At 47.9% G+C, this 12,569-nt stretch overlaps 1 protein-coding gene across 1 annotated transcript in view; it reads right to left on the reverse strand.

Annotated features, from left to right (window-relative positions):
• The window catches only part of gramd4a (GRAM domain containing 4a), a 146,651-nt gene that overhangs the window by 25,508 nt on the left and 108,574 nt on the right, over positions 1 to 12,569 (reverse strand). Inside the window, exons 4-7 of the mRNA XM_084330783.1 lie at positions 10,210 to 10,330; positions 8,891 to 8,949; positions 6,062 to 6,197; positions 2,544 to 2,569 (exon numbers count right to left, since the gene is read on the reverse strand). Coding sequence (XP_084186909.1) covers positions 2,544 to 2,569; positions 6,062 to 6,197; positions 8,891 to 8,949; positions 10,210 to 10,330 — 342 coding nt within the window. The remainder of the gene's footprint in view (positions 1 to 2,543; positions 2,570 to 6,061; positions 6,198 to 8,890; positions 8,950 to 10,209; positions 10,331 to 12,569) is intronic.

A 12,569-nucleotide genomic window follows, 5' to 3' on the forward strand; every position in this document is an offset into this window, starting at 1 on the left:
CAGTCTGACACACTGTCTGGAGCTGCCCAGCACAACTACAGTCTGACACACTGTCTGGAGCTGCCCAGCACAACTACAGTCTGACACACTGTCTGGAGCTGCCCAGCACAACTACAGTCTGACACACTGTCTGGAGCTGCCCAGCACAACTACAGTCTGACACACTGTGTCTGGAGCTGCCCAGCACAACTACAGTCTGACACACTGTGTCTGGAGCTGCCCAGCACAACTACAGTCTGACACACTGTCTGGAGCTGCCCAGCACAACTACAGTCCGACACACTGTGTCTGGAGCTGCCCAGCACAACTACAGTCTGACACACTGTGTCTGGAGCTGCCCAACACAACTACAGTCTGACACACTGTCTGGAGCTGCCCAGCACAACTACAGTCTGACACACTGTCTCTGGAGCTGCCCGGCACAACTACAGTCTGACACACTGTCTGGAGCTGCCCAGCACAACTACAGTCTGACACACTGTGTCTGGAGCTGCCCAGCACAACTACAGTCTGACACACTGTCTGGAGCTGCCCAGCACAACTACAGTCTGACACACTGTCTGGAGCTGCCCAGCACAACTACAGTCTGACACACTGTGTGTGGAGCTGCCCAGCACAACTACAGTCTGACACACTGTCTGGAGCTGCCCAGCACAACTATAGTCTGACACACTGTGTCTGGAGCTGCCCAGCACAACTACAGTCTGACACACTGTCTGGAGCTGCCCAACACAACTACAGTCTGACACACTGTCTGGAGCTGCCCAGCACAACTACAGTCTGACACACTGTGTCTGGAGCTGCCCAGCACAACTACAGTCTGACACACTGTCTGGAGCTGCCCAGCACAACTACAGTCTGACACACTGTCTGGAGCTGCCCAGCACAACTACAGTCTGACACACTGTCTGGAGCTGCCCAGCACAACTACAGTCTGACACACTGTCTGGAGCTGCCCAGCACAACTACAGTCTGACACACTGTGTCTGGAGCTGCCCAGCACAACTACAGTCTGACACACTGTCTGGAGCTGCCCAGCACAACTACAGTCTGACACACTGTGTCTGGAGCTGCCCAGCACAACTACAGTCTGACACACTGTCTGGAGCTGCCCAGCACAACTACAGTCTGACACACTGTCTGGAGCTGCCCAGCACAACTACAGTCTGACACACTGTCTGGAGCTGCCCAGCACAACTACAGTCTGACACACTATGTCTGGAGCTGCCCAGCACAACTACAGTCTGACACACTGTCTGGAGCTGCCCAGCACAACTACAGTCTGACACACTGTCTGGAGCTGCCCAGCACAACTACAGTCTGACACACTGTGTGTGGAGCTGCCCAGCACAACTACAGTCTGACACACTGTCTGGAGCTGCCCAGCACAACTACAGTCTGACACACTGTCTGGAGCTGCCCAGCACAACTACAGTCTGACACAGTCTGGAGCTGCCCAGCACAACTACAGTCTGACACACTGTCTGGAGCTGCCCAGCACAACTACAGTCTGACACACTGTCTGGAGCTGCCCAGCACAACTACAGTCTGACACACTGTCTGGAGCTGCCCAACACAACTACAGTCTGACGCACTGTCTGGAGCTGCCCAGCACAACTACAGTCTGACGCACCGTCTCTGGAGCTGCCCAACACAACTACAGTCTGACACGCTGTCTGGAGCTGCCCAGCACAACTACAGTCTGACACACTGTCTGGTCTTACAAGGTTTGTAAGAAGATATTTAAGAAGACACTTTAGGTCCATTGTTATGCGATTGAGTCATTATTAGTCAGATCAAGATCTCAAATCTTTAACAACGGTGTGTTGAGTACCTGCGTGAGTGTGTGTGTGGGCTCCACTTCTATTCAATAGGGAACAGCTGATCACAGTTCAGTAAGGATAGGGAACAGCTGATCACAGTTCAGTAAGGATGATAGGGAACAGCTGATCACAGTTCAGTAAGGATGATAGGGAACAGCTGATCACAGTTCAGTAAGGATGATAGGGAACAACTGATCACAGTTCAGTAAGGATGATAGGGAACAGCTGATCACAGTTCAGTAAGGATGGTAGGGAACAGCTGATCACAGTTCAGTAAGGATAGGGAACAGCTGATCACAGTTGAGTAAGGATGATAGGGAACAGCTGATCACAGTTGAGTAAGGATGATAGGGAACAGCTGCTCACAGTTGAGTAAGGATGATAGGGAACAGCTGATCACAGTTGAGTAAGGATGATAGGGAACAGCTGATCACAGTTGAGTAAGGATGATAGGGAACAGCTGCTCACAGTTCAGTAAGGATGACAGGGAACAGCTGCTCACAGTTCAGTAAGGATGATAGGGAACAGCTGCTCACAGTTCAGTAAGGATGATAGGGAACAGCTGATCACAGTTCAGTAAGGATGATGATAGGGAACAGCTGATCACAGTTCAGTAAGGATGATAGGGAACAGCTGATCACAGTTCAGTAAGGATGATAGGGAACAGCTGATCACAGTTCAGTAAGGATGACAGAAAAGTGTGTGTGTGCGTTTACTCACTGAGTCTCCTCATATTTTCGGTCAACCTGGATGAATGTGGGAACACAAGCAAAACAAAGGTCAACACACATTATAGACATACGCATACATACACATATGAGGCAGATTGTTCAATTAATTGATGAAACACATGATAAGTGTTTGGGAAATAAGCATTACCGTCTTATACAAACTAGTGGTATATGAACCCTCACAAGGTTTTTTAGTTTAAAATACAGCTGTGTGTATGTGATCATCAGTGTGTATGTGATCATCGATACAATTCAGTGCATCGTCTTCTGTGTGTTTTCTCCTTCGTGTCAGGGGTATCTCACACACACACACACACACACACACACACACACACACACACACACACACACACACACACACACACACACACACACACACACACACACACACACACACACACACACACACACACACACACACACACACACACACACTTTCACTAATGGAGATGCTGATGCTTCATCAACATAGCTAGCATAAGCCACCAGCAGAACATGATACACTTTTAATGGCTTTGAAATCTGACTGTGTGTTCCCGGACAAGTCTCTCATTGGGAACAGTTTGACGACCTTGCTGATAATGAGACAAACCAACGGTCACATGGGTGACTCAGGGTTTAAATATAGACCGCACGCCGTGGGTCCCGTGTAGCTCCGTGTTAACACTGGAACAGTGTGTTTCATTTCCACTGGAGTCACCCGATAGTCAGGGGGCGGAGCTTCCTACAGGCGACATAGGCGGTCGCCTAGAGCGCCACCCAGAAGGGGGCGCCAGAAACGCCCCCCAAAAAAAGAAAATAATTTACAACCAATATTTTTACATAAAAAAAAGTGGTTAAACTTTCCTAGGGCGCCAAATGTGCTAGGTTCTGCCCTGCCGATAGTAACGCATTGATGGAGCCGTTATGTAAGGTGCTTTGGATGAAAGTGTCCTCAGTGACATTATGAAAGGCTGTCGTGTTCTTGTCCTGGTAACGGGACAGTTCTGATTTTCGGAACGCTAGCCCTCCCCGTTTGCTCCTTACCGACAATGTTGTTGACCGGTCGACTGAGGCTCACTGAAATCTGCTTAGTGTGCACGGTGGTGGATACACTTCAGTGAGCCTCGGTCAGCTTGCACATACAGACAGACGGACAGAGTTTGTGGTTAACTATCCAGAGTTAGTATGAGGAACAGCATGGATTGTGCTGAGACACGACTCTACCAATCGAGCATCATCGTCATTGGTAAGTAGGCAATAGGGATATGGGTTCCAAAGATCTAAACTATTTCAGGGCTAAATGTCCACCTTGGGAAACCATGACACCAAAACAACTCAAATATATATTATATGGAGACTAGATATTATATCTGGTTTTCCATCTGCCGTCCCCAAGGTCAGTGTGCTGCAAGAGTGTATAGTGCAGTACACACACACACACACACACACACACACACACACACACACACACACACACACACACACACACACACACACACAGAGTGCTGCAGTGTGGCCTGGTCGCCACTAGATGACACACACACACAGAGTGGGGGCGGCGTGGCTCAGGGGTAGAGCGGGTCGTCCAATGATCGAAGGGTTGGTGGTTCGAAATCCCGCTCAAGCCCATGTCCATCCCACTGCCGTTGTGTCCTTGGGCAAGACACTTAACCTACTTGCCTCGTATGAATGTGTATGCATGTGAATGAATGTTGGTGGTGGTCGGAGGGGCCGTAGGCGATGATTATTCGCCACGCTTCCGTGAGTCTGCCTCAGGGCAGCTCTGGCTGCAATTGTAGCTTACCACCACCGGTATGGCTGTGTATGAACGAATAATGGACTCTGTAAGCGCTCTGGGGTCTCTGGGGTGTCACGAAGAGTGTTATATAAATCCAATCCATTATTATTATTATTATTATTGCTGCAGTGTGGCCTGGTCGCCACTAGATGACACACACGCACACGCGCACACACACGCGCACACACACACACACACACACACACACACACACACACACACACACACACACACACACACACACACACACACACACACACACACACACACACACACACACACACACACACACACACACACACACACACACACACACACACACACACACACACACACACACACACACACACACACACACACACACACACACCGATATAGTACATTGCCCTCATTGGAGTCGCATATTTGTTGGCTTGTGTGTGCATGATAATGACTCTCCTGCACTGGGGAGAAATAGAAAAAGCTTGAAAATGAGTCTAGTTATATTTAGCAAGGTATGACGTATAGCACTGTGCTTGAATAGACTCCAGACAGATTGCTCTTGATATCTCCTCTATGGGTACGTCGTTTACATCCACATTAACATTCCCATATTATTCAAGGTAATGACGTATTATGTCTATGAGTTGGTGCTTGTAAACACTATGCCCATTTACAGTAACCAGTATAAGCTCATATTTCCACTACACTACAGTTATTGAGGGTTAGGGTCAGTCCTAGTGGGTAGTATGCAGGGCTGTACCCAATGTAATCTTTTAACATTCTAAGCTTCTATTGAAGTATTCGAACGAAGCTTTGAATGTCTGTCGTCATATTGTATGACGTAATTTTCTTTAAATTTTCTTTTTTAATAAATATCCTCAAACTAAATCCTCAATTTTAATAAAGTGATTCATCCGATTGAATTAGTATATATTCTTTATGAGATCGACTTTCTTTAATGAATATAACTCGTCAGTTTCGCCAACATAAGTAATCCAATAAGGGCACGGTTGGTACGAAAGTGACGGTGACGTCTTGATAAGAGCGCAGAGCGGATGCAGATACTAGGCTACATCATTTATGATAAATGTTTTATTTTGTGGTCGTTCATACTAATACAATTGACAGTATTAGGGGGTGGGAAGCTGGTGGGTGGGGATCGGACGTTGTGGACAGCGACTCCTACAGGTCGGTTGGTGCGCCTGCGCAGCAGAATCAGGAAGCAACGGGGGGCGGCGTGAGCCTCCCACGCAGACCCTCGCCACTGAGATTGTGCTGTACAGGTGAAAAGATGCAACGGCTGCCTCCTCGAGTACCGGAGGGGACACGTGATGCAAGGCTTCGTCCACATTGCAGCCGACCAGTGGGAGGCATGGCCTAACAGACAGGGGAGGGTAGAATTGGACAATACGAAATTGGGATGGGAGAAAAAATAAATAAAAAAAATAGAAAAATGGGAGAAAAAGTAGATAATAAATGTTTTATTTTTATGACGAGTCATATACTAAAATAGTATAATACTATAATATTAGTGTAGCCTAATCTTTATCTGCAACTGTGAAGAAAAACCCCATTGGTTTAAACAGAATGAATAGACAATTTTTTTTTTAAATGTTTCGAATGTCAACGTGTTATGAACGAAGCTCCGAACTCTTCGGTACAGCCCTAGTAGTATGTATTGTTATTTAGGCTTAGGGTTAGTAGTACTAGTTAGTGGGTAGTACATATTGTTTGGGGTCGGTTACCTTTTAGCACTGAGTGGTTCCTCAGCCTCCACTGTGCTCTCCTCACGCTGGAAGCTGAAGTCTTCGATGTAGACCCCAAGCCGCTCGTACAGCCACTTCTGCAGGCGTGAGCTTAACGTTTCCTTCTGCGGCTTATCTGGGGGGTGGGATGGGGGAAACACTTAATATTTAGCTTGGACCGTTAATGCAACACGCCAACATTATGGAAATTGTGCTTACCGTCTTCTCCAGAGTCAGACGGGAAGATTAGGTCGAAAGCTATCCGGCTGCAAGCTAGCCTAGTTTAGCACAAATGAATGGAAGCGGATATGTATAGTGGTCCGAATACGCTTCCGCTTCCATTCAGCCGGATAGCTTTCTACTGAACGCACTGACCGGGAATTGATATCCATCTCAATTGTCTGACTCGGTAGAGAAGACGGTAAGCACATTTACAATGAGATAAGATATTCCTTTATTGATCCCCTTGTGGAAATTCAGGCATCATAGCAGCATGGGGGAGGGGGGAATGGAGGTACAGGTAGTAGAAGACATACAGGTCACAGAATTATAGTACAGTGGAGAAGTACAAATACAAGTAGAATAAAAGGCAGTGTAAACAATATACAATACTGTTTACATAATGCGTTTACATAATGACATACTACACACACTGTCCCTTTAAATTGACGTTTGATGTCGATGACGAGGCAAAGTAAGAGCTTCCGTTAGGTGGGCTGCTATTGGAGGGCGGCAAGTGGTGTAGAACCAGTCTCTCTGCTCCAGACTCTCATCACTCTTATCCTGTATCCTCCGTCCTCCTCAACCCCCTCACCCTCGTCCATCCACCTATCTCTCCTGCCCCCTTCTACGGTGTCTCTCCCTCTATATATATCCCTCTCTCACACCGCTCCAGCATTTCCCCTCACTCCACATCCCTGTCTAACCTAGATAATCTCTCTCTCTCTCTCTCTCTCTCTCTGTAACTAACTCCAACCTTAACCCTAATCTTAACCTAACCTAAATCATCACACTACAATACAGTAGCGTGTGAAACTAAATCAGGATGCCAAACAAAATGCCCTTATTAGGTACAGTAGCATGTCCTGATTGGGAGTGGAGTCTTGAAATTGTCCCGATTTGTCCACATAAATGAGGTACACACACACACATTTATAATATTTATTTATGTCCACATAAAGACAATGTTTAAAGGACACAAACATTATCAGCGCAATTGGACATAGTGGGTTATTCTGACACACACACACACACACACACACACACACACACACACACACACACACACACACACACACACACACACACACACACACACACACACACACACACACACACACACACACACACACACACACACACACACACACACACACACACACACACACACACACACAGGAGGGCATCACTGACTCCATACAGCCTGGCAGGAGGGCATCACTGACTCCATACAGCCTGGCAGGAGGGCATCACTGACTCCATACAGCCTGGCAGGAGGGCATCACTGACTCCATACAGCCTGGCAGGAGGGCATCACTGACTCCATACAGCCTGGCAGGAGGGCATCACTGACTGCATACAGCCTGGCAGGAGGGCATCACTGACTCCATACAGCCTGGCAGGAGGGCATCACTGACTCCATACAGCCTGGCAGGAGGGCATCACTGACTCCATACAGCCTGGCAGGAGGGCATCACTGACTCCATACAGCCTGGCAGGAGGGCATCACTGACTCCATACAGCCTGGCAGGAGGGCATCACTGACTCCATACAGCCTGGCAGGACGGCATCACTGACTGCATACAGCCTGGCAGGACGGCATCACTGACTCCATACAGCCTGGCAGGAGGGCATCACTGACTGCATACAGCCTCCGGGGGGGATGAGGGTGATAACCTCCATATCAACAATTGTTTTGACCAGTTCTTCAAAGTCTTCTCTTGATTGATTGAGATCCGACCGCCTCCTCCTCTTCCTCCTTCAGGGGTGTTTAATCATTATCGGACGGAGGTGGTTTGTTGTTCCATTCAGAAGGATGCCTGTGTGCTTTAACCCTTTCACTGCCACACTAAGAAGGTTAACCCTTTACTATCACACTACCGACGGTTACCCGCTGTCGTGTGGCAGTGAAAGGGTTAACCGTATGTGTGTATTGTCGCCGCAGTGAAAGGGTTAACACGGGGAGGCTGGAGCACGTCGGGCAGCCATCACAAGGGCCCTCGACAGAGACAGAACCCGGCCCAATGGCGCGTTCTCCTCCATGTGTCTCCGTGCTGCAGCCGTCACAGCTGCGGTGGCGCTGGCCGGTCCACGTCCTCCGCCCACTTCTTGAGGTCTTCTTTGACCTCCTCCTTGACCCTTGACCTTACCACCATGGGTGACCCCAGCAGGAGTTTAGCTCCAGATGGTGCGACATTATCCCATCACACACACACAGGCACACACACACAGGCACACACACACAGGCACACACACACAGGCACACACACACACACACACACACACACACACACACACACACACACACACACACACACACACACACACACACACACGCACACAGGCACACGCACACGTCATTGATCCCCATGCTCAGATTATAGCTCTCCATCTCTATTTCTCCCCCTCATCCCCTCACCCCATCATTCATTGATCTCCAGTGTGCGGCCAAAGCCGACTCGGAGCCCTCGGGCTGAAGCTGGACTGGGACTCTACTGCTATACGGCTGGTCTGGTGCTATTTTTGGCTCCATGGATTGTGTGTTTTCCAACCCATCAACACACCCTATATCCACCCTGGTCTCTGTGCGCGTCTCTCACTCCATCTCACCTGTGCTGGTCGAAGGGGACTGCTGTCTGCGGGGCGGCTGCGGGGGAGAGTCCTCCAGTCTGAGACAGAGACAGAGAGGGAGACAGAGACAGGGAGTGAGACAGAGAGAGGGAGTGAGACAGAGAGGGAGAGAGACAGCGAGAGGGAGTGATACAGAGAGGGAGAGAGACAGAGGGAGGGAGTGAGGGAGAGAGACAGAGAGAGAGGGAGTGAGGGAGTGAGACAGAGAGAGGGAGTGAGATGGAGAGGGAGACAGAGACAGGGAGTGAGACAGAGAGAGGGAGTGAGATGGAGTGAGGGAGTGAGACAGATAGGGAGTGAGACATATAGAGGGAGTGAGATGGAGAGATGGAGTGAGATGGAGAGGGAGTGAGACATATAGATGGAGTGAGATGGAGAGAGGGAGTGAGACAGAGAGGGAGTGAGATAGAGAGAGGGAGTGAGACAGAGATGGAGTGAGACATATAGAGGGAGTGAGATGGAGAGAGGGAGTGAGATGGAGAGGGAGTGAGACATATAGAGGGAGTGAGATGGAGAGAGGGAGTGAGATGGAGAGGGAGACAGAGACAGGGAGTGAGACAGAGAGAGTGAGTGAGAGGGAGTGAGGGAGTGAGACAGATAGATGGAGTGAGACAGAGAGGGAGTGAGATAGAGAGAGGGAGTGAGACAGAGAGGGAGTGAGATGGAGAGAGGGAGTGAGACAGAGAGGGATATGGAGAGAGGGAGTGAGATGGAGAGAGGGAGTGAGATGGAGAGAGGGAGTGAGCCAGATAGGGAGTGAGACAGAGGGAGGGAGTGAGATGGAGATAGGGAGTGATACATAGAGAGAAGGAGTGAGACAGAGAGAGGGAGTGAGATGGAGAGAGGGAGTGAGCCAGATAGGGAGTGAGTGAGATGGAGATAGGGAGTGAGACATAGATAGAAGGAGTGAGACAGAGGGAGGGAGTGAGACATATAGAGAGGGAGTGAGACATAGATAGAGGGAGTGAGACAGAGAAAGGGGGGGGAGTTAACCAGTTCAGTGTTGATGTCATTCAGTCAAGGTTAGTTTTCTCCCGACCTAGACCACAGATAGATCTGGATAGACAGACATTTATACGAGGGTCTGACAAACGAACACACACACCTGACAACAAGTAACACAACCAAGAGGAGTGTGTGTACAGTATGTCAAAAAAGTCACTGACTGACGTGACGTGAAAAGGTAGAGGCCCGTCCCATGAACTTACGTATGCGGCCTCTTGTGTAAAACAAAACTATTGTTAAAATGGCAACAATCAGCCTTTTGGTTTGTCCACCGGTGACTCATGTCGCCTCACCTGGACTTGAGGATCTCGTTCATCTTCTGCTCCAGGTCTATGCGCTTCCCTCGCTCCCTCTCCAGCTCCTGACGCAGTGAGTCCACGTTGGTCTCCTCTCGCAGCTTCCGCAGCTCCTCCTCTGGGGGCAAAACAGAGGACATTAAATTAACCAGAGCCGAGGTGGAACAAATTAAATATAGCGATAACTGGTGGGTTAAAAAAAATTGTAATAAGAGAGCATCGTCACTGTTCGTTACATAGCCGAGACAAAGAGCCGTTTAAGTTTTTTTTCGATTAACAGTGTTTTGAAACCTGATTATGTAAAATTGGTGCGTTATGAATCTTCATAGTTATTAGACACATGGTGCGATTTGCTGGACGTTCATTTTCATTATACGTTTTATTTCACCCCGTCTATAATAGATCATCTTTCATTATAGTACTTAATTAAATACAAGGATTTCTCAAAATCGTCAGCAGCTTACACATCAGAGAGAGAGAGACAGAACTGCTGGCCACTGTGAGCGCCGGTGTTGTTAACTAACTAACAGCCTCTGGCACTTTCAGTTTTATTCATCTCTGCGCTACAGCTGAAGACGAGCTCTATGGCAATTTTTTTGTATTAGCCTGCCACGTCAACGGGAAGCGGTGGAGATGGGAGTGATTATTGGAGAGAAGGCGGGGGGGATGCTACTGAAGGATAATCGAGCTTTGCCTATTCCTTCCAAAGTCACAAATACCAAATGTGTGTTTTGGGAGAGGTAGCATCGAGGTGGTCGGTAACAACTATGAAGAGATCATTTCTATCAATCAGATTCAGATTCAGACAACTTTATTGATCCCGCGTGGGGCAATTCATATTTGCAGCTTCACCAACAAGCAACAAAGACAAACAAACAACAAAACACAGCACGGCAAATAAAAAGAGAAACACTCCATGTGATACACAATCCAGCAGTAGAAGTAAAAGTAAAAACAGACAACGAAGTGCAAAAGGCTACTTAAAATGACTACCGTCTGTGTTTAAAAGTCCGATAGCCGAGGGGACAAAAGATCAGCAACCTCTAGGCAAAATAACTCCCCATCTGTGCGTTCAATAGAAAGCTACCAGCATGCAAGATAGCCTAGCATTGGATTGATTGATTGATTGATTGATTGATTAACTTTATTAACAGATTGCAGAATGGGTACAATACAGTACAGCTCAATACACACAATTGTTAAGGGGATGCAGACCAGAGAGAGACTTTCGTCTCGTTTACATCAGGGTCCCCCATTTTCAATTCATCAGGACACAGATTAAAGGACACGGACACCGACCAGCTGGCCTAGCTGTTGGCAAAAAAACACCTCTCCCGTCCCGGAGTGTTTAAGCTCTGCGCTGGTGAGCACATCTTCCCATAACGTTCATTTAATTTAATAAACCCCGACCAACAGATAAGACCCCAAAGCGGGGCTCTTTTGCCCGGAGATCGCAGTTTGACACTATTACAGATTCTACCTTTAAATAGTAGTAGTAGTAGTAGTAGTAGTAGTAGTAGTAGTAGTCGTCGTCGTCGTCGTCGTCGTCGTCGTCGTCGTCGTCGTCGTAGTAATAGTACTAGTAGTAGTAGTAGTAGTAGTAGTACTAGTAGTAGTAGCAGTAGTAGTAGTAGTAGTAGTAGTAGTAGTAGTAGTAGTAGTACTAGTAGTAGTAGCAGTAGTAGTAGTAGTAGTAGTAGTAGTAGTAGTAGTAGTAGTAGTAGTAGTAGTAGTAGTATATTCAGTCATCACACAATACAATATACACAATCACTTAACAATATTTGATTCAGGCAGTGACTGAAAAGGTACAGACTGAAGCATATAATGCTTATAATATATGCCTGTATCCTATATTCTCAACTAAATTAAGACTCCAAAACAGTATTCTAAAAAGGCCTCTAAAAGTATTCTAAATGGCCCTTCTCTCCTCCTGCTCTCTGGCACCGGGTGGAGTCTGGTGGTAACCAGAGCAGGCTGAGCCCAGGGAGGGAGCGCCTCTCACCCCGCTGTCCCAGGACCAGAGAACGTCATGAATATTAGAGGAGAGCCGGGCAGCACATCGGCGCTCTTGGCATCACATCCTCGAGACTCAGCCTGGCTGCCGTGGCGTCGGTCGCATCTGGTGGATGACCTTCGTCGAGTATCATCATCATCATCATCATCATCATCATCACCTACCGCTACCTCACCCTTCACTCCCCCAAGGCTATTATATTGAAGAGGCTTAAAGGGGCACCTCACCAAAAAAAACTATGCCGATTTATTTTGCACATAATCTCAGGACACTCTACAGTTTTGCACACATTCATTTAGTTTAGCCAGTTTATTGACAGTAAATTAGTTTGAATATGACC

Source organism: Notolepis coatsorum (assembly GCF_963971535.1).
Source record: "Notolepis coatsorum genome assembly, chromosome: 15".
Classification (NCBI taxonomy): Eukaryota; Metazoa; Chordata; class Actinopteri; order Aulopiformes; family Paralepididae; genus Notolepis; species Notolepis coatsorum.